The 24,121-nt window shown below is 37.8% G+C and overlaps 2 protein-coding genes across 8 annotated transcripts in view; both read right to left on the minus strand.

Moving 5' to 3' along the window:
* LOC136240506 (uncharacterized) overlaps nt 1–1,654 on the minus strand; it is a 35,378-nt gene extending 33,724 nt beyond the window's left edge. For 4 of the 5 annotated variants that reach the window (XR_010693849.1, XR_010693848.1, XM_066031499.1 and 1 more), the window contains exons 1-2: nt 1,520–1,654; nt 1,386–1,475 (exon numbers count right to left, since the gene is read on the minus strand). The gene's annotated coding sequence lies outside the window, so the exon portion shown is untranslated. Of the gene's footprint in view, nt 1–1,370; nt 1,476–1,519 lie in introns of all 5 variants that reach the window. The other variant, XM_066031498.1, reaches the window with a different exon arrangement.
* Nucleotides 1,655–7,383: 5,729 nt separating this feature from the next.
* On the minus strand, nt 7,384–21,978 carry LOC136240634 (uncharacterized). Of its 3 annotated transcripts, XM_066031652.1 has the most exons (3): nt 21,915–21,978; nt 21,752–21,858; nt 7,384–8,503 (listed from the first exon to the last, which is right to left on the minus strand). In XM_066031652.1, exon 3 carries the CDS (start codon nt 8,499–8,501, stop codon nt 7,578–7,580), a length of 924 nt encoding a protein of 307 aa, XP_065887724.1. In that variant the 5' UTR covers nt 8,502–8,503; nt 21,752–21,858; nt 21,915–21,978; the 3' UTR covers nt 7,384–7,577. The 3 variants fall into 3 exon arrangements, with proteins under 3 accessions (XP_065887724.1, XP_065887725.1, XP_065887726.1); XM_066031653.1 differs by having other exon boundaries at nt 21,756–21,972; XM_066031654.1 differs by lacking the exons at nt 21,752–21,858; nt 21,915–21,978 and adding an exon at nt 8,932–9,550.
* Between the last annotated feature and the right edge of the window lie 2,143 nt (nt 21,979–24,121).

Raw genomic sequence — 24,121 nt, forward strand, 5'->3', positions numbered from 1 at the left:
AGAAAAAATCCCATATAAGGAGGTGACTTAATTCCCAGACAACTTGGCACTGGCAGTCTAGGAAAGTACCTAGCCTGGGATACTGTATTCAACTAATGCTTCAGCATTTTAATAGTATTGTTGTTACCTAATAAGGGTGCACACAAAACACTGAAACAGTGCCGGATTTATATATACAGCATATTGACTTATGAATCTTTAGATAGTGGTGTAGCTAAACCCAGAATCACACCTCTTCCACTACACACATTGACTATATGGAAGGTTTATTATGGCCAAAAAATAATACACTCTGTCATTCTACTGAGCCCAGCTTCCATGCATGGCAGCTGGGCTCAGTAGAATAACAAAAACCAGAAGCCTAAGCCCTGCAGACACTGCAGTACTCCACTCAATGACCAATTATTGCATTCTAATGAACTTCCATAGGAAATGTACCGAATCAGTATCACTTTGAATTTTCTATGGGAATTCAACTACCAGATATCCAACTACCAACTGCAAGTAACAAACTTTGGAAGAAATATTGATTATACAATTCACCAGTAAATGATGCATACAGTTGAATGTCAGTTTTAATATGTCACCTCTTTGACATGGAATATGGTTTCTTCTTTACCAGGCATGGTTCCTTCTTCTTAATATAGCACCCTTCTTCTTAATATAACATCCTTCTTGACTCATATTTATATAATAGAAAAGAAGGTAAAGTAGATTGGTGGTCTAGGATCCTGGACTTGAGTGCATGGTGGCCTTGGTCATTTTTTTCTGCTGTTTTCTCATTTTCATGCCTATGTTATTGCGGGTTGGTGTCAATAGCCTCAGCCTTCTTAAAAATATATAGCTATGCAGTTTGAGTGGAAGCTATATATACATGCAATTTCAAGTGGTACCAGGTTGTCATGCCTTTACTCACAACACAGCTACACTGAGTAACATGTTAGGTAAAGCCAAACACCACCTCCTGATTACGTTGCATGCACACCCATAATAGGCATCAGTTACCATGATCACATACTAAGTTATATTGTATAGTAGCTAGCTAGCTACATTTAAAAAAAAATTTTTTAAACCATCAAATTATGATGAACAAGGTGTATACAAAATAAAAGCAAGTGGACCCTCGGACAAAATGCGACCGCACAACTGACTGGTAATTGGGTCATTACGCATGTTTGTATACAACAATCCCACAATTGGACTATAACCCGGCCTGAGTGAATCAGCTGAGCCTGTCCAATATGTGTACACTAGTAAAAGTTAAACTACATGCAATTATGCTGTGTACAATTTTAATTGGTTACCACATATGTAATAAGTTTAATTATACTGACTGCATAGTTACTACATAACTGGTGAGATTCAGCTACCTATAATTTACTCACTGGCTTCCCATTCGCGCCTATCTTTAGTTACCAACTCTCTGCGGCGCTGCAGTCTCACGTACGTACTTGCCATATGCACGAACATTGACTCTGTAGTTGCACGTGAATCAGACACACGCATGAGTTATGCTTACGTTATAGCGCACGTGAATTAGCACCTTGCTCAGTACACCATGGCTTTGTCATTTCAGTCTTTGAAGTCAAACTTTCAATGTCAAAATATAGCTACCGTATTACAATGGCTAGAAAGTTTCGATGGACAATATTTTTTGAGAAACTCTAGCTATTTTTCGGAAATTCACGAACATGATCTATTCGTGCTAAATCGTGCCCAAGGGGCCGGCGCTGAATCTCGTATACCACTACAGCTAAACATACAATGGCAAAAGCAATACAAAAAAGATTAGCTAGTTTCCGGGAGTTTGGCAGCAAGCCGACAGCACAATCTAAACTAGAACAGGAGCGGATCCAGGGGGGGGGAGCTTTGGGGGCTGAAGCCCCCCCCCCCCTTCATATTTAGGCTTTACTTGATCAATATGCTGAGTATTATAATGAAATTTTGTCTTAGCATAATTATATGTAGGGTTTCCAACTCAATATAGAAAGGTGCTTCCTTTTGTTGTTTCTGGTGATTTTCACACAGACTGACCTTTAAGATAAAGCAAACAAGTGCTAATTTATTATTGGATTGCTTGTAGCATCGGGTATCAGCATAAGTTTAATGCGCAAAAACATACAAAAAGTGGTTACGTGACCAAAAATATCCAAATAGTTAAATCAGGCAGCTTATTAGAAAATCATTGTATTGTAGGATGACCAAAGTCACAAATAGTGTATTTTCTTGCCTTATAATGAAGACTTCTACATCTTGTAGCATTATAGCACATCCTTTATAGCTGTAATGGGATTGTTGCCACGTGACCACTTTTTGGGTATTTACAGTTAAAGCAGCACTGATATTGAAAGTAACAGACAGTTTAATAATGTATTAGCACTTGTTTGTTTTATCTTAAGGTCAGCCTGCATGAAAATCATCAGAAACAATAAAAAGGCTGCGGCATCATCTTATTTTGCAGTGGAAATCCTACACGAAGAGATTTTTGGTCACGTGACCACTTTTTTGATATTTACACATGTTAAAATTGTGCTGATAGCGACTACTGCAAACATTCCAATAACAAATTAGCACTTGTTTGCTTTAACTTGAAGGTAAATCTGTGTGAAAATCTCCAGAAACAACAAAACGAAGCACCTTCCTATTTTGAGTGGAAACCCTATTATATGATCACTAATAATACAAATACTCATAAAATTACCTTATAAACATCTTTCCAAGGTATTATCAGTGGGTTTATGCTAAAGTTTATGTAACAAGGACCCGGATCAGCATTGGAGGTGTACAAGATCGAGATACTCTAATAGAGCAGTCAGCTAACTACTCTAATAGAACATTCACTGGAAACATGTAGTTGGTTCTGTTATGGAATTTTTCCAAATCTGCCAGCACCTATACATACAATGAAGTGTATTGGTCTGTTTAAAGGGCTTCTTTCATCTACTAGTGTAGTTAATATGTATGGCAATACTTAATTCAAGTGCACAATTTCCATTGAAAATGCCCTCAGATTCAATCTTGTATTGTTCAAATTTCAAAATTTTCCACTTTCAACATTCTTAATAATTCTAACATACACCTATTCAGTATTGTGCAATTGTGAGAGGGGTGCATCATGTACTTGGTAGGAATGCGGCGATTATGCTGGCATAATTTCGGGAATAATAGGTATGTGTGGGAATCAGGAATTATGCTAGCATTCTGAGGTGATTATAAAGCTTTAACAGTAGGAAAATATGCAAATTGCACAATTCCGTTAAAAAAGATCGAGATACTCTAATAGAGCAGTCAGAAACTCTAATAGAACAGTCCAGGGGCGGCGGAACCGGGTAGGAAGGGTAGGCAAATGCCTACCCAACTTTTAGTAGTAACTATTGAGCCATGTTCCAAGTCCATAGAAAGCAGTCTGGTTGCTCTGATTTTTTAGGATCGCTTTTGGTTATTATCACTCGAGATACTCTAATAGAACAGTCATCGATACCCTAATAGAGCAGTCAGTGACTATTCGTTCCATTAGACTATATTAGCTATGCATTATTTTATAGATGTGAAATTGTCTCCAGATTCAATCGCAGAAAGCAATTTTTCAAAAAATTTCTGGAGCTGGCCTAAGCATGTTGCAAATGCTGGTTGTGATTGCACAACTATGATGCTGGTGATGGTCATAGAAGTATGATCTTACAGTTGCCTACCCAACATGTAGACGCTTCCTCCGCCCCTGCAGTCACTGAATATTTACTGTAACAAAGCAGTCATACTGAAACAAAATACTCTAATAAAACAACCAGCTAAAGAATGCAAGAATATTTGAAGCTTAAACATCAATGAAAATGGTCTGATACAGCAATTAACTGGCATTACTAGCCAATTATAGTGGCATAATTTTGGGAATAATGGGCAATTCTCAAAAGCATAATAGATAATTTTTTGAGCACTGCTCAAAAGTATAATGCTCAATTTTTGGAGCATAATAGCCTCATGCCTAGTACTTGGTTGTCTGTACCTACCAAACTTTTCCATTAGCAAAATGCTTTAGAGAGCCATACCTATAATCTAAAGGCAGTATATAAAATATCTGCAGGCAGAAAATATTATGAATTTTATGTGGAAATGTCTCCAAATTGCAGTATTTTAGCATCTATTTTTTCAAAATTTTCCTGGGGGGGGGGGGGGGGGGGGGGGCATGCCCCCAGACCCCCCTAGTTCCAGCATGCTTTGCACACCTCTACCCAACCTTGAGTTAGCCCCCCCCTTTTACAAATCCTAGATCCGCCCCTGTAGAACTGGCATTCATCTCTGAGGGGAAGGATATGCGGAGGATGCATGCATGTGCCCTCTTGTTACAAAAATTGAAATACCCTAATGGAGTAGACTTTAATAGAGCTGTCACTAGTAGACTCGAAGGCCACTCCAAATAAATTCTCTGTTTCCCCGGCGTCCTGGACTCAAGCATATTTGCATGCGGGCGGGCGGTCCATTTCCATTATTCATTATAAGATTAGCAGCTTTTTAAGCCATTATTTGTCTAGCACAACCATAAAAAAGCTGCATAAAAGCATGCTTAAGCTTGTTCCTTCCTTTTTAAGCAGCAAAAATAGCACAAACATGAAGTTTGTGCCGACTTGATAGCACTGCTGACACGTGAGCTGACATAGTTTCAAGTGAGCCTGTCAGTATGCAACAATAACCGGAAAATAATGAAAGAATACGGAATAATGCAATATTTAGAGCTGACAGTAACTAGATGCGGGCGGTGGACGGGAAACAGAGAATTTATTTGGAGTGGCCTAATAGAACATTGACATTGCTGGAAATACTGTTGACTCTCAAGTTCAAGATTAATTTCAAAGATTATTGATATAGACCAAACATTGTATATAGCTATAACATGATTATAAATGTAAGCAATGTTATAGTGCAATGTAAAATGGAATACATGTCAGTGAACTGATACCACTAGTTAGCAGTTTTTAGTCATGGAGATAAATAGATCTCCTGTATTTATATCACTTGAGTATAGCTACAAGATGAATCCTCAGTGGCTAAATTGAAATCTATAAAATAATGATTTGATTGTTTCATTCCATTTTAGTCAGTGGATTCATGTCCAAATGTGTAGGTAGCTCCATGTACATTAATGGCATGTTCCCTGCAGTCACTTAGTATTATGTACATACTATGTATGTCATACTAAGTGACCGCAGGGAGCTGCAGGCCATGGGTATAACTGATTTACTGTCACATTTAATGTGCTGATTCATGCATGTGTGCCTAGTAATTTTGTTGAGTTTTCAGTATGCCAAGATCTCTCAGTGGATCTGCATGGGGAAATAGCCCCCAGACTCACTGATAATCTGATATTTTAATTCTGCTGTTGGAAACCCTCTTTGAAATACCATGGCTATGCCTCTGGCTACTCAGTTTGAACACAAAGATTGGTATATACAAGATTTTAAATATGGAGCAACAAGATGCACTATAAGGTATACTGCTAGAGTGATGCTAGCTAGGAGTTTTCATTGTATGTCCTTATGTATATGGCTATAGCTAGCAATGATAGTGTCTGTAAACTGGCTGAATCAATTATATCTTAAAAGTGAACAATCTCTATATGTAACGGTACAACAATACTTTAAAGTAATTACTGAGTGAGTTCCTTAGCACAAGACAAGTAACTATGTTTGTCTGCAGCGAAAGTACATGATGTAAGCTCGGTGTTGTACAAGATGTAATGTGGTAAAGGTTGTTGTGTAATCCAAATACATGAATATCATACCATGTCTGAATAACTCGGAACACTGCTGGAGAGCAACCCCTTTGGTATTGTTGTGCCACACAACTAAACTTCAAACAAATGTTTAGGTTTGATACTTGTGCTTGTCAGCTATGATAGTGCAAAATGTATCTAAAACCTGTTTTTTAGTACTATAGTGTTACTTTTGACTTGTGGGATGCATGAAACTTCACTGTAATAGCTTATAACGCACTTGTTTCTTGCTATACTTGACTAGAGAGTAGAGACAGTGTGCTGGTCACTGTAAAGCATTAATACAATAATACAATACAATAATGACATTGTTACTCTACTTTTGGCTCTTACTCCATGCATTATCTTGGCACATGGGTCAAGCTAGAAGAGGCAAAGTATAACTGTGAAAATTGTAGTTAGTGAAGCATCTAAGTACACAATACAGTGCGAACTTTGTATGTCATTGTATACAATAGCTAAGTTGTCTAAGATGTGTTTTGCAAAATTGACATGCTGGGTCATAATTAAGTATTCACTGGTTCTGTGCCAGCTGCAATGAGCTGGTTATGAGTTACATCAACAAGTCCTGTAGCCTGGTAACTGATGTTGCCATGGGCCAGTCGACTATAAAGTTCTCACTGACACAACAAGCCAATTTCATTGTTTTAAATTGCTCATGCTCACATGATGATCATTTAGATGCATCCCATTCTACCACGGTCAATTCACCTATTAAGTACATGCAATCTACACTATATTCTATGCATACTTATAAAACACAAGAGACACCATGCGTATGCGTGTTGACCATTTTAAGGCTTCAGTGTGCACCTTATTGATATTGATTAATAAGATGCACAGCTGAAATTCATAGTTCTTGGTAATAACATTACTTTTAATTTTGATTTCAATTACAATTTGTTGATGTGTTGTCCATCAAATAAGCGGAAATGAGTGTGGGACTATACACATTATAAATCTATATCATTGTACTGAATCGCACTGTTGCAAATTACACGTGTATAATTCTCTTGTAACTTGAGGATACATGCTAGGTAATAGATTGTTAGCTGTCACTACCTCATCTGTACATTTACAGCTATTGTATACCTATATGTCATGAATCATTCATCTACTTACTGCAGGCGTATATACTAAAACACAAAAATGTCATGTATGATATCATCACATATTTGTGGGAATTTTGGCCAAGATAGTAGCTAGAACAATCACCATCCTAATGCTTATATGCTATATACTGAGTTGTGGAGACTACAACAAATATGTGCTTATCTTTCATGCACATCCTATATGTGTGTCAATCTACTCAAGTTATACTTCTTCTTGATAACCTTGAAAACAATAATCTTGCTGGGTAGTTTGTTAGAGATTACCTAGCAAAATTGATTCATTGCAGTTTTCTAGCTAACCTTATCTTAAAGGTACTGAATTCGGATTTGCACATTTGTGATATTGTTGGAGCCAGTTTTTACTAACTATACATAGATTTATCAGGACATGGCTATATTTTGTGTATGCTAGCTTGATCCACTAACCAATTATGTAAGTTAGTAAATAAGTCATACAGTTTAGCGAGTGTCGCCAGTTACTCCAACCATTTTGCAAAAAAAGCTCTTTGATTCCTAGTCTAATTATATTCATCATACATCTTGTTATGCATGTCACTAGACTCACTACATTTTATATTGCTACAAAAAGTCACTATTGAGTAACTATATCACAGGCAATTACAAATTACAGCATACAGACTTGTGAATTGCTATCTTTTCAGTCAGCAATGTTTGGTAAAATCAACCACAATGCTTTGTTATTTACTTGCTCTATTGATTGACTGGTGCAGCCACATGTTGATGTGATGCTGATAATGAGCCTTTGGATTATGGTGTAGCATTGGATTATGGTGTAGCATTGGATTATGGTGTAGCATTGGATTATGGTGTAGCATTGGATTTTGGTAAACCACTTGGTTGCCACAGCTGGGTAAATGGTAGCTGCTGGAGTGTACTAGCAATTGAGAAACTGTGCTATAATTCACCAATGGATAAGTAGAAGTAGGTGAGTATATAGGATTGCTCGCCATCAAAACGTTAGCCTCATCTCTAACAGTATCATCACCATTGTTGGGAGATTCAGTGAACTCCTTTGTGGGAAAGGCCACAAGAGCAGGTGGTCCTACTGCAGCATGAGGTTGACTTGTTACAGGTTTTTTATTTGCACACACTTTATGGTATTCACTCTCATCATGTGACTGGCAGTGGTAGATGAACCTAGCTAAGTCCTGGTAAACCTGACCACAAACACAACAATGCATTTTGTCAGTTTGATGACATGGCACATGGTCAGTTGTTGTAGGATCTTTTTGTCGAGAAAAATTTGATTTACAGTTTGGACAATAGTATAGTTGCTCTCCGTCAGTTGGCTGATTTGGGTAGATAAATTCACTCCCACAATTTACGCAACAGACTTTTATCTGTTGATACATGTAATCAGCTTCTCTGTAGTTGTTTAATGAATAGTTAGTCACTGACTGTAGGTCTGACAGTTTCACACTTGGCTCTTCTGTGCATTTACGAGGCAGTTTGCTATAATCTAAAGGAGTAGAGTAATGAGTTATATAACAATCATCTTGTTCCTCTGATGATGGCTTTGCACTAAAGTCAAAAATGTCTTCAGGATTTGTGAAATCAATATTTGCAATTTCTTCACTGTATTTACTTTTACTCATTGACATATCTAACATGCCAAAGAATAAATCGAATAATATCACAATCACACTATACATAGTATTAAAAGTTATGAACATACTAGAATTATAAAAATAACAATTGAACACATTAGCAATAGCTGCCTTGCTGAAATACACACACTACACACTTATATGCACACACACACATACACGCACGCACGCACGTACATGCACACGCACGCCACACACACACACACACACCAGCACACACAAACACACACACACACACACCACATACACAGTAATTCAACTATTCACGAACAGTAGTCACCATACACTAAACTGTCTCAGTACCAACCATGTGCACAGAGTATACCGCTGTGATGATACATTGCATGATATGGTAGTAACTAAGTATTGTGCAATAAGTCTAGTCCTACTATTTCATTACCAATACACACATATGCATACTTACTGTTGTAAAATTTTTCAGTATACTCAGTAAGATATAGCTAACCTCATACAGTACTACAAGCAGACTATAAGAGTAGTCAAAACAGTTCACCTGTACTTAAAACAATCCTTAAAGGGCTTCTTTTAACCAGATGACCTCAGTGACACCTTGTTTTAGTAAGTGATTACTAATGAATGTGGCATGCTTTTAATTTTACTCCCTAGCTCACCAGCAAGTGAGACTAAGCTATTAGCTTTTGTGTTGTTATTAATGACAATATTTATTTGGTGTGCATGTCTCTGTAGTAATTACAACACCATATGTACTCTACTTGGCTGGGCTTGACGTCAAAGATGATTATAGAAAGACACTAACTAAGAGATGAGCTTATCTCACTTAACAGAACCTCTTGATAGCGCTGCTGACCGTATGTCATTTATGCGAATATTTGCAAGGTGCCCATTTGGTGGCTTGGTTAGAGCATGCAGATATGATAATATTATTTTGTGTGGTAAATGGGATGGGATACAAAATGTGCAACAGATGTCAGATTAAAATATAAAGGTTAAACTAATTATAAGAATTATATTCATTATTGAAATAATGTGTGGGGTTGTACAGTGGTTATTGTAAATAACCTCACTTCTCAGCCATCCACTTGACCACTCACCATAGCTACAGGCCTCATGTATGACTAAAAGACCACCAAGTACACCTGTATCAAGCTACCATGTAAAGGTTACTTAATGCATGCAGTCACAGAATTGACCGACTGTGTATATCTTTATGGAAAATTTTAAAATTTGGTAAATGTTTGCTTTGATCCCTTCCAGGTTGCTTTGTGCATGTTGCTATAATTTTTCCAGTCATGTTTAATAGCAGAGCAGACACTTATCACTGATAAAATAACTTTCTTATCATGTTACTCACTTGTATATGCAATATTACATCAATAGCAAAAAATATTTTAGCAAGTAATTAAAAAACAAATTGCTGTTGAACCTACACTTTGTAAAAACAATATTCATGATTCATTAGAATTCTTTGGACAATGCAAGAAGAAATTCCATAATAAATAAGTATTACATGTGTGTATAGGCTCCATGGATGCTGAAATCTATCATTGAGTACCAAATATTTAAATATCTCAATTCAATTTTATAGTTATATGTTTGACACATGTATAGACTGCTGACCACATGGTCCACTGTTATTACCACATGCAGGAAACACACTTGAAATTCATCCCCTTTGGCTAACAAATTTGATTTGTCTAATAAATGTCAAGGTGGTATTAGCTAATTGGCTAATGGAACTACCTACCTATGTCTGTAGCACAGCTGGAACAAATTAAACAGTTAGAAAGCCAAAAAAAAGCAGAGCCAGTCAGCCAGACAATTATTACTCATGTTCATCACAATAATACTGCCATAAAAATAATTATTACATGCACACACACACACACACACACGTACGCACACACACACGTACGCACACACACACACACACACACACACACACACACACACACACACACTCACACACACACACTCACACAAACACGCACTACACACACACACACTACACACACACTCACACACACACACTCACACACTCACACACACACTACACGCACACACACACACACACACACACACACACACACACACACACACACACACACACACACACACACACACACACACACACACACACACACACACACACACACTCACACACACTCACACAAACACACACTACACACACACTACACACACGCACACACACTACACACACACACACACACACTCACACTCACACACTCACACAAACACGCACTACACACACACACACACTACACACACACTCACACACACACACTCACACAAACACACACTACACGCACGCACGCACACACACACACACACACACACACACACACACACACACACACACACACACACACACACTCACACACACACACACACTCACACACACACACACACTCACACAAACACACACTACACACACACACACACACACGCACACACACACACACACTACACACATACACACACACACACGCGCGCACACACACAAAATTATGTTTATTATGTTTATAAACCTTAGGCCTGAAGCCTTAGGCCTTGTAGTTTTCTCAAACATTATTTATTATTGATTCATTATTATTTATGATGTAATTTTAACTGCATTTCTTATTATTCTTCGTACGTACTTGGTTGTATGATTATTGGTAATGGATATACACACAGGATAAAGTTAATATGCAATATGTTTAGGAACTGGGCCTTTGTGCATATCCATATCCTAGATGCTCTCAGTAACAGTCCAGTTGGCGTTTGAAAAGACCTATATTGGGTGCAGACACTTCATGGTTAGGAACTATAGGAAGTGAGTCCCAGGTATTAATAACTCGTTGAGTGAAGAAGTTTAGTCTTAAGTGCTATCCTTGATTGTTTCTTGTAAAGTTTCAAAGAATGTCCCCTGGTTTTTGATTGGTTTACTGTAAATAACTGTGATTATTCAATATCGTAGTACCTTTTCAAAATCTTGTACATCTCAATTAGGTCCCCTTGCTTACGTCGGCAATAAAATGAATACAATCCTAGTTTCCATAATCTGGTTGTATGTATATGGGAACTTTCAAATCCTTTAACAAGTTTAGTGGCTCGTATTTGCACTTTATCAAGGATATCTATATATCTTCAGCCAAATATTACTTACTTGAATAATTTAAAGTTGACCATCATAAAGAAATTCAAGTGGCCCCTCAGTCACACCATGTTTCACCATATATGAATTAAGGCTTGTCATTTATGGGAATAACCTATGTGTATCTGTTACTGTTACTGTATGCATGGAATTCGGCACTGTCAAGAAGGGATTACTAATGTGATAATGGATAACAAACTAGTTGGTAGCTGAAGATATCGGTTACCATGGACCCTTGTAAGCTGAGAGTGATTGCTTAGAACTTGATTGTTTAGAACTCCATCTATTCATTGCAGAATATATATGTGCTTCTCATTTACTACAATTGCCTTACATACTGATTTAGAGTTTTAAGTTCTAACTGTACATTGCCAGGAAATTAATACACAATTGCATAGCCAGGGTCCTGAGTTTTTGAAACCTGGATTTATAAGTGTTAGTAAAGTATATACAAACACAACATATCATAACGTATATAATTCATTGACATAATGCTGCTTCTTGTATGTTGTGTTTCACCAAGATACTTTTTAGCATGATTATTGCCAGGGTGCTTTGGTTATGTAGTTAATGACATACACATGACACTGACCACCATGCTGTAGTGTGAATGCGAAGAAAGGGTCAACAGAAATTAAGAGACCAGCTCTGATATATTTTAACCTGAATACTATATAGTATACTTTATACTGTTTGTTGCACAACCATAATATGCCAAGTAGTGCAGTGTAGCTCTTTCCTCTTTGATGCCAGCAATCATGAGTTATGGGGTATAAAATTTCCCATAGATTTAGCAATGTGCAAACGTGGATGGGGACTGATGTGATGAACATGTTGTTAAAATGAAAGGGTGACGTATCAAGACAAAATGATTGGAGAAGTTAACATGTGTAGTGATAGTTTGATATTAAGTACTGACTTGCTTGCATGAATATAAACCAGTTTGAACTCACCTGCCCCCTGCCCCCTATCCAAAACCAGTCATAACAAAGTGGTGACTATACATTCTCTAACAGTGGTTTTGTACCGGAACAATTAAGCATGTTTTCATGTTAAAAACATGTCTGTACATCATTTTAAATCCTTATAACTGACTCGCATCAAAGCAGTTTCTGATAAACAGTTCTGGTATTTAAATGGCTTCACGACACTGTGGCAATGACACGTGTAACAAGTGTTTTAATTACACAAAACAAGGGGCCAAGTGAATGTGAACCAATTCTCTTACGCATATATCTTTGAAATGTCTAACAAACAAAGTTAATGGTTATAGTTACATGTAAGACTCTATTTGAACAATATATGCTAGCTACCTATAAACAGATGCAATTCATTTATTTGAACAGTATGCACCAAGCAAACTATTAATCACTACACATTATCAGTGGCATGTTTGAGCAGTGGGCCACATTATCCAGCAATCATGCCTGTTTCATACAGTGTACAATATAAGGGAAAATTATTGCTAGGACAGAATGGCCAATCAAAAGTAAATTTGATTGGTCATTTCTGAAATTGCATGGCCATAAGATAGAGGTGTACTATCCTAGTGTGCGAAGCACAAACCTTCTAGGGGGGTCTGGGGGCATGCCCCCCAGGAAATTGTTGAAAAAGGATCACGCTGAGATTGAATCTGAGACCACTTTCAGCTACTTATCACTGAACTTTATGCACATGCATTTTACAGAGAATTAATTGTTTATTAGTAATACTTGTACAAATTTGTGTTGCTGCATACATATTTTACAAAAAAAAACTATGAATCAATGTATTGTACAGCCAGTTTGTAGACTTAGCTAGGCTAAATGCTTTGTTACAAGTGGTGTTGAGTCAGTATAGATTGAATTATCAACTAGCTATTGCTAAAGTTTCTCTTGTGAATAGCAATAGATCAAAACTTACTCTCAAACTTTCCGTGTGCAGAACACTTTTACCACGTGACTTTCATTCCACTTTCTCCAGCCACTGCATCTCTACAGATTATAACTACGAAATGGCCATCTTATACTTAATATCGTACCTCCACTTCGCAAACATTACTTTCTTTTCTTCTCTTGGAAGGCGCCACTCATGTAGTCAGTGTAGTGATCGCTTCTTCACAACATCGACAGTAACCCACAATCGATAATTTGGGCAAATACGAGGTGCAGTGCTCTAGCTTACGCATGCGCATCGAGTCGATGCTTTGACGGGATCAAGACTTCACGTAGTGATTAAATAGCTTCGGTAAGGAAAGTTAATGATACGACAATAATAATAACTATAATATTACATGTTATAAAGACTAATAAAGAATTACAGTTGTAAAAAAATTTGATCGGCACAAATGGCCGACCAACGGCTACATTGATCGGTCAACAGCATCACTTGGTCGGAAAATGGCCGAGGGCCGACCGTTATATTGTACTCTGTCATATCAACCAGGAATTGTTAGAGCAACATTTGTGCCGGTTGTTTGAGTATGTCAATAACTAACTTATGTAATTCAAAGACTATAAAATGATTTATTGCTTGAGGTCAAAATTAAGCTCTTTATATATCAAGTATACTTAGCTAACCAATGCATAAGCATTGTGGCATGTCAGTCTGAAGGTGTTTGAGAGGTAAGTAGCAGTAACGTCCTGTTATTTTGACACTTATACAAAGGATTATTAGACTATCTTTCAACATGGTGGCAATAATGGCACTGAAGTGAAATGGTAATGATGGTAATAATGATGCAAAAACTGCTTTACTCCAATTTTAGTATGTACAGCATTTATCATTCCACTAGGGACCTGCACCTAAGACCCTCTAATTGAGATAATCGTTCACTTTTTGATAAAAGCACCAAATTTCTTATGGGTTTGTACACGTGTACTAAGTGATTTTAGAAGGGGAGGCATGTAAAAAGTCCTTTAATTTTTTTTGGACCTTGATAACAAAACTATTTGTTTACATGGAAAACAATCAAGTTTAAAGGCTGGATCTAATATTAGACCAGTACAAAGCCTGCAGCTGCAACATGATGGCCCATTAAAATGCCATGTGAAACAAATTGTTTTCTTAGCCTGGCAGTAAACAAAATGACTGAAAATGCTATTTTCAAGGGGTTTTATTAAAATTTTGCATTTCCAATGCACACAGTTCTGTAGTATCATGTGCAAGGATCATCCTGATGTGTATCGTTTCTTTATCGAAGATGTATAACAAAAGTTATTGAATGATGAAATTTTAATTGGTTACAGATGGACATAAAATCATTGGAATATCAGAGTATGTACTAAACAACAAGGTATCTCTACAATACTAATTAGATTTGATCAACACTGCAGAGATAATTGCTTGATTTATGCATATACGTACAGAGGGATTTCAATAATTTTATGTCCACCTGTAACCAATTAAAACTTCATCATTCAATAACTTTTGCTATATACCTTCAATAAAGAGATGACATACATCAGGATGATCCTTGTACATGATACTACGGAACTATGTGAATAGGAAATGCAAAATTTTAATGTAAATAGCATTTTCAGTCATTTTGTTTACTGCCAGGCTGAGAAAACAATTTGTTTCATGTGGCATTTTAATGGGCCATCATGTTGCAGCTGCAGGCTTTGTACTGGTCTAATATTAGATCCAGCCTTTAAACTTGATTGTATTCCATGTAAACAAATAGTTTTGCTGTCAAGGTCCAAAACTTAGAGTTCCAAAGGACTTTTTACATGCTTCCCCTTCTAAAATCACTTAGTATATGTGCTACAAACCCCATAAGAAATTTGGTGCTTTTATCAAAAAGTGAATGGTTTTGTGGCTTAGGTGCTGCATGGACTAGGATGAGAGTCAGTGTAGCTAACAGGAAGCCAGAAACTTAACATCAATTCTGTTCAGTGCAGAAAAAGTCACAAACCAGGAGGTGACTTGATTCCCAGACAACTTGCACTCTAGGAAAGTACCTAAGAGTCACACTGCCTGGGATACAAAATTCCTCTGTATTCAATCAACAATTAACATTGTAGTTACTACTTCTGTGTTTTTAAACACTGCTTAATGTGTATGTTCACAAAACAGTGATTTTAGTATGTTAACTTTACCAAGAAATCAAAGGGGTCTTACAGAGCTAGACACACTATATTGATGCAGTATACATTGATGCACTACATTCCTTGTCATTTTGGTGGATCGGAGCTTATCAATCCCTTGAAGTTTACTGATTGTCAGTTTGATTCATCCCTAGAACTAATTATCAACCAATCAGTTTGTGCTCAACCCCCTTATGTTCATCTGGGTTCATCCTGATCAACGGAGGCCTTCCAAAGAACTAGCAATGGACATTAGAGGTTGTCTTACTTCTCAGCTCCAATGAGTGGTTGATTTGAATAGTGAACCTGGTGCCTCTTAGGCCCTCCCATTACAGGAGCCGGGTTTTCACCTTAACAAGCAGTAGTTCTGGGATGCTGTCCATCTGAGCTACGGATAGAAGATACTGAATGTTCTTGGTCACTATGGCTGTGGGGCTTCTTTTAACATCAACCATGCCAACATGGTGGCTTAATATTTAATTGTTTGCCACAATGACTTACATGACATCACAGCTGGTTTATTGTCAAGGTTTGGTTTGATGTTGCTACTGAGCCACCTCTACAGCCTCTCAACAGTGAAGTAATTAAAAGCTCCCAAGTCTGCCAATTGACAGGATGATGCCTGAGCTGATATTCATGGATGTGGTTCCTGGGGCAGCAACGAAGTGCCTTTTTGAGGTAAGGGTATTTCAGCTAATGTACCAAGTTACCATCACTCAAACATACTATCTGTATATCATCATCATGTGTTACAGAAGAAAAGAATGTGGAGAATGTGTCGGGAGCTTCTTTTACCCCTCTAGTGTTTGCAATAACTGGTGGCATGGGGAAGGAAGCACTGACATTTTATCGCTGTGTTTGATTTGCTTTCCCACCACAGCTCAATGACATACAGAGTAGCATTCTGGCATAGATTCGCTGCACTTTGTCTTTTTTTTTACTTCGATCCAGGGAACACGATTGATTTCCCATCGCTCCAACGAGGCCATATTGCTGGCCCTAGGGACTGCTAGATGTCCCCTTCCCTTTTTCACTTGTCCAGCACATGCTCTTTGATGCTGGGGGTAGTCAGTCCATCCAGCCCGGGTTAAAAAGAAAACTACATTGATGCTTGTAAAAAGCATGATAAGTATCAAGTGATCCCAAATGCATCACGCGTTCCACTGCATCTATACTGAGGCTTAATGATGTATGAGCTACCAAGTAATAGTATGGAACTAAGGCCACAGTTTAAAGTAGTGCTTAAAGCATGTTCTAAAGCAGTGCATTATAACAGCTGGAGTCATTATTTTTTGATGCATAATTATACACTCACATCTCTTATTATGAACACTTGATGTTATGTCTCACACAAAACCAGGGAATAGAAACTTAGTGAAATCAGATAGCAAAATATCATAGCAAAACTTGACACATTGACAGTGATGTGATGAACAAACTACAAAGCAACCTGTATTACATGGTACAGAACATTTTACACATGAATGTTTAACAAAAATACTTACAAACAGAATTCCATTACACATGATTCTAGCAAGCAAATAACTTCTGTTGCAGTACTACTTGGGCCCAAACAAGTGGACAATCAAAACAGCATTTGTCATAAGAAATACAATACACAGCTGGTAACATTTAGATGTCTCAGTATTCACGGAAGTTATGTGTTTTACACTAAGCACTTGAACAGTTTACTTTGTCTTGGAGTAAACTATACATCATCTGCTCAGTACTGTCTTACATTATTTTAAACAGCACCATCTCATGCTAACTATTTCTAGGAAATTAACCATAAATCTACCAATCGCATGATAAGGTACATAGCTGAAATCGAGTAACAGTAAAAAGATTCTTCAGACTTAATTATGCCGGGATGCAGGAAACATTACACAGTCTTGTACTTGCTACAACATTTGAACCAAAGAACTATAGGAGTGAGTTATCACCGTGTGAGTTTCCCAGTGGGCGGATAGAAATATGATATGTGCAAGTCTCATAACAAGGCCATGCCCTGGAACCTTTCAGACCTATATCCTGTATATCAACTTAAAGTAAACTTGGAAGCTAGCTAGTTATATTATCATATTATATTGTTTAATGGACAGAACTCAAGTAGTGCAGTAGTGTAAGTTGCAAATTATCAACACGTCAAGTTATCGTCACTTTTAATACCAATTAACGTTCATAATGCAATTGGACATTTTACAAAAGTTTTCAGAGATGCTTCCATGCTACTATTTTCTTTGTATTTCATCGCTCTAAATCACTGTTTTATGAACTTTCAGCTTTCAAAGTACGTTTTTAATGTTTATTGTGTATTTATTTCAACCATGCACTAATGCACTTTTTGGTATATTGTAGTCATGCCTCGTGGAAGGCCAACAAAGAAAAGCCCTTGAAGGAAACGTAGTTCTTCAGCTCCGCCAAGCTTTACTTCACCCAGAAAGTGACTGAAGTGGTCAAAGAGTGGCTTTGCAAGCTGTACAGAGTGGTTTTAGCATTAAGAAAGTTACAAAGTTCCTATATAGAACAACTTTGCAGGATAGAGTGTCAGGTAAAGTTATACATGCAAGAAAGCCAGGTCCACACCCACACTTAAACAAGGAAGAAGAAAGTGACCTTGCTAGATTTATTAAAGATTAAAGTAGTGGCAGATGTTGGATTCAGTAAAACCAGAAAACAAATAAAAGACATGGCTGCTAAGGACAAAGGAACTTTTAGAAAATCTAAAGTCACCTATGGATAATTTTTGAGCACCAACCACAGCTTTTCCTCAATTCACTAAGGTGACCGTCTTTCAATGATATGATTGGATGCTATGAAAGACCAAACTGCAATGGACAGTTACTTCATATTTTTAGAGGATATTTTAGTGAAAAGTTTGCTGATGTCAGGTCAAGTGTTCAATATGGATGAGTCTGGCATTCCATTAGATTACCGTTCTCCTTACGTGGTGACCAGGAGAGGCCAGAAAAAGTGATGTATTTCTCTTCAGGCAACATGGGTCGAGTTACAGTTGTTGGCTGAATTAATGCTATGGGTCAAGCTCTTCCACCCTTCGTTGTGTTTGATGCAGAAAATCTTAATGTTTAGTGGGCAGATAATGAAGTACCAGGAACAACCTATGGACCCAGTGAAAATGGATGGATGGATATGGTTTTGTTTAAAGAATGCATTTTATCCATCATACTGGTGCAAATTGTCCACTTCTACTATTGCTTGATGGCCATAGTTCTTACTATAACCTGGAAACAATCAACCTGGCCAAAGAAAATGATGTAATAATGTTTACATTAGTCACACATACCACCCATACCATGCATGCAACTCTTAATACTGCTGTATATGGGCCATTAAAAATACACTGGCAGGACATTTGTCATGATTACATTCAGAAGCATCCAGGGAGGGTCATTATAAAGTACAAGAGAGAAAAGGTTGGAGAAGAAAGGCAAAAAGAAAAAGAAGGCTGCAGATAAAGCAAAAGGTTAGAGGTCAGGTAGAAGAAAGAAGCAAACTATTGATGACAGTTCTACACCTAATGAAGGCCCATCATCTAATGTTCTTGCTACGAGTCCAGTGGCTGATGATGAAGAAGATACTGATGATTACAAGTGTAGTGAGTGCCTAGGTACATATCAACAGAACGTAGAAGCAGGCAATGGTGCAAAGTGTGGATGTGGACAGTGGATCCATGATGAGTGTGTTGACAAGTCAGTTACTGGAGAGGATGGGAAGAAGACAATGTGTTGTAATTGTGTTCTATGAATGTATGAATGTACAGTCTTGACCATTTTAAAACGTCATTTTATGTTATACTACTGTTGACATGATTTTTTACCAAGTGACTATAGTGATAACTAGTATATTCAAAAGTGAAGTAGGGATTCAAGCGATAAAAAGTAGTGAAACAAGAGATGAATGATGGTATTACAGCATAGCTTGGTGGGAAAGTCCCTACGTTGGCATGAAATATATATATAACAATGATTTTGGTCAATGCCAAAGTAGGGATTTTCCCATCAAGCTATGCTGTAATACCATCATTCATCTACTACTTTTCATCACTTGGATCCCTACTTCATGTTAAAATTATAATTTAAGTTTTTTTTGTTATAGCATACAGCTATACACACGTGACTGTTCTATTAGGCGACTGCTGTATTAGAGTATCTCAAGTCAGCCTTTCACCTACCAGGGGGTGTGACATATTTTCATTGTGCTAGCATTATGAATACAGCTAGACCAATAATAATGTAGTGTGCATTGTGATCAAGTAAATAGATTGTTAAAAGATGTGGTCTCAGGTGGTGCTCAATAGTTATTAATCAATGGCAAGATTGCGTTAATAGGCAAGGTATTGAACCTATCGTGACGTTACTGGTATCTATCAAGCGTAAATGCTTAAATAAGCTTGCTGCATCTAAATATGCTGCTCATGGATAGGGAAAACTAATGCCTCAATATATGACCAGATCTGTGAAAAGCCTTTCCAATTGCATGTACTTAGCAATCCATAACTTGACTTGTGAGTATAGTACCAGCCTGAAATTTGGTCACTTTACACTCCTAACATTTCTGGATGTAATTTTAAAACAATAGGTTAAACACATGATGAGTTATAACTATGGAAATTTGGAAAGGCTATACAACCCCTTTTCGCAGATCCAGTCACATACGTATGGTTTCATTGCATGAAGAAGGACAAAGACAGCCCGATTGAAGAAAAAAGGAAGAACGAGGCGCAGAGGGCACACACTCGATGGAACCCCAAAAAGCACATCCCACTGGTGAGTTTGTTATTGTGGTTTAGAATGGTGGTTGTGCACTGCTTCGTTTGGCCTCCAGCCTTGCGACTGTGGTCAGAAAGACAGGCTGGCAGTCAAACAAAAATATTCGAGTTTCAGTGATTTTTACAATTCTATATCTGGCCACCTGTAAGTGTTTTCTTGTTTTTAATGCTGTATTGGAGTAATATTATTTTGTAAGTGATGTAAGATGTTTCTAGGATAATTTTTAAAGTGGCATTTCAGGCGGTGCATGTATTTTTTTTTGGGGGGGGGGGGGGGGGGGTCACTTAAACAGTACTACCATACTATTTCATCATTTAATGTTATACTACTACTTTTAATTACAAATTTAACAATTAGCTACAAATTTAAATGATCCTTAAGTAAGTCAAGAGATGAAATGATCCTTAAGTAGCTAAGTCAAGACCTACAGTTTGTTAATTGACTAGAAAGGATGTAATCATTGTTCTGTTCAGAAACTCGTTTTCAGGTCCATTGTTTATTTTTTTGCTTATTAGCTAGTCTATATTTATACTGTTTATCTTTAGTAATCAATATTCACCCTAAAAATAAAAATAAACTGATGACAGCCCTCATAAGCAATTCCATGCATGTATACAGAGGTAGCCAGTAACTTTAAAGCTACACTAGCATGCACTATATAGCCAGCCGGACTTCACTAAAGCCTGTACTCCTAACTTAGCGTTTGTTAATTTGTAGAGATAGCTATAGCTAGTCTAACTTCATAAGTTTTCTATCATGTTTAACTACAGTAGAACCTCTCTTAATAAACTCCCCGAATTAAGGACACAATAGAAAAAACCTCCATGACAAAAATTTTGGTCCCAACAGGTCTGGTTAGTACATTTTTACCTCTGAAAGAGGAAATCTCTATATTACAGCAAAAAGTGGCCAAAAATTCACCCAATATGTCTGTAATAGAGAGGTTCCACTTAGTCTCGCATGGCCAGACCACTATTTTCTTCGGGGTGGCGCTTATCGATTAGAGATTATAAGCGCTCCCTTTTGAGAGAGTTTCTTCGGGGTGGCGCTTATCGATTAGAGATTAAGGGAGCGCTTATAATCTCTAATCGATAAGCGCCACCCCGAAGAAAATAGTGGTCTGGCCACGCGAGACTAAGTTCCACTGTAGTAACTGACCACCATATTAGAGCTAGACTTCTCTACAAAAATAGTATACTGAACTACATAGTTGAATGTGTATTTAGTAGTTACATTCATTTACTAGCTCACCTACTGTAGAACACTGCCCAGGCTGCCAACTGAATTCGGGAAAATCTTCACTGAGAACACTGACTCACAGTCGTCGGACTAGTATATTATCAGTACAAGTAAGCAGACTACAAGTGAGTTTGCCGGATAATCATTGCACAATCAGACACGCTTCTCAACTCACTGTTCCATGTGCGTAAATGGTGCAGCTGCTGTCTGCTGATTGCTTGCAACCGCATGGTTTTGTCTTACGAATTTGTATGCACCCCCGAGCCCGGGGTATATATTTTTTCGCCGCTGAAGCCACAGCCCCCTCAATTCTTACTGTGTGCGGGATTTCCAATCATTACGAACTTTAATCAGTTGTGTACACAAGGATGGTCGTGCATGCAAAACACCCTAATAATAATATAGCCACGCCTTGACAATATGATCGCCTTTATTTTAATCATTGTTTTTACAATCATGCAAGCACTAGTATATCAAATTGTTGTTTAACAGGTGTCCTGTGTCTTCAGTAGCAATTACATGTAGCTACAACTATTTATTTATTTTAGGCTTTATGGTGTGAAAACACCTAAAGGTCTGTTGATATAGCAACCAACAGCCACAATTAGCTGTAGATGTAATTTATTAACTACATTGAAAAGCCATTTCATCAGGGTAAAAAGTAATAGTTTTACTGTTTGCTGTGCTGTGCTCTGTGTGTGTGCACGTGCATGTGCATGTGTGGACGAGCCTATGTGCTGAGGAAGAATCCCGGTGAACTCACATGGCCTAATCTAATTGACTAGTAATGCTATTATTATTATAATTAAATTATGTGGTATCTCATGTGAATTTTTAGTAGTAAAATAGTGAGGGGTGTGGATGTGAAATTCAAATCACCGCTGAATTATGCATATGGCAAGACACTATAATGTAATGCACATAAATACAGTGGAACCTCTCTTATCCGGGTGGTCTTGGTACATATATCTCAGAAATGTCCGTAACTAAAAATCATATGCTATTATGCCAAAGTGACTAACTTAAATACGTACAAGTATGTAATGGTGTTATTGCTGTCAATTGGTGCTATGCAGTTTAGTGGGCAGAGGAGGAAATCACAAAGCACTCCCACGGGCTGTAAAAATGCATTATTACCTAGCAACCAAGTGATATATTATTAATAGAATAAACAAGCCACCAAACAGGTAAACAGCAACCTTTAGGTTCCCTCCTTGTGCTTTTCAGACTTCATTATGGTAAACACACTACAACTACTTTAGGTTGTCCAGACAATGGAGGTGCCTGGACAATAGAGGTCCGAATAAGAGAGGTCCCACTGTAATAGTCACTAAAACATACATGGACAGCTAGAAATCAGTGGTAGTAAATGGGGTGAAAATCATGGTCCTTAAGGATTAACGGTCCTTCCCTTTTTCCCCCTCCAATCAGAGTGAGTTTAATTTTTTTGCACACAAGTTTAATTTTTGCATGCATGTGTGTGTGTGTTGCAAGAGGCAGCATAGCCAAGTGACTAGAGCATCAGCTTAGTAATTGAAAGGTTCCGTGGTCGATTCCCCATTATGCCACTTGAAACTTTACTCACATTGCTCCGGTCTACCCAGCTGTTAAAATGGGGACCTGATAGCCTGGTGCCAACTGGGGAAGTAGCCCACCCAGCTGTAACATCAATGGGTACCTGGCATTTACTGGGGAAGCAAATGCCAACTGTCCATGTCTCATATAGCAGGTGAAGGTCCAGGTGGGACTTTGTGTGTCCACGTCTTCACCTGTGAGCCATGGTACGGCCTTCGCAGGTTACCAGTCTTGGGGATTTGTTGTTTGTGCTGACTCCTAGCACCTGAGTAGCGCACAGGTGTCCCAGTGCTGGTTCACTGGGTAGACATGACCATGCCAGTAGCAGTCAAAGACTTTGCTTTTTGCTTTGTGTGTGTGTGTGTGTGCATGTGTGTGTGTGTGTGTGTGTGTGTGTGTGTGTGTGTGTGTGTGTGTGTGTGTGGGGGGGGGGGGGGGGGGGTTGTAAATGCAATGAATTTCTGTTGGCAGGGTGTGACAACTATATAATTGGAAATGGCTAAGGAATTCAAAGAGTGTCATGTAGAGGCATATTTTTCTGTCAGTTGAATCTGCAATTTTTGAATCTACAGTCTACCAGTTAATTAAAATTTGCCAGCCCATGTCAATAAACTAAACTAAAATTGCTTTCTGCTGTTTAAGTGACTGCAGTATAGATTAGAAGTTATTTGAATCTTGAAAAGTCTCTCCCTGTGTACTGTGCAATGTAGTATTTATGGTTATGGCCTACATAAATGTAAATTAGAAATGCAATATTATAAATTGACACAATTTTCCTGGTTTTCTGCTGTTAAATCATAAAGCAAT

The sequence above is a fragment of the Dysidea avara genome, chromosome 12 (assembly GCF_963678975.1).
Source record: "Dysidea avara chromosome 12, odDysAvar1.4, whole genome shotgun sequence".
Taxonomy (NCBI): Eukaryota; Metazoa; Porifera; class Demospongiae; order Dictyoceratida; family Dysideidae; genus Dysidea; species Dysidea avara.

Excerpts from the sequence above, each read along its gene's own strand:
- LOC136240634 (XM_066031652.1), bottom strand. The coding sequence starts at position 8,501 with ATGTCAATGAGTAAAAGTAAATACAGTGAAGAAATTGCAAATATTGAT.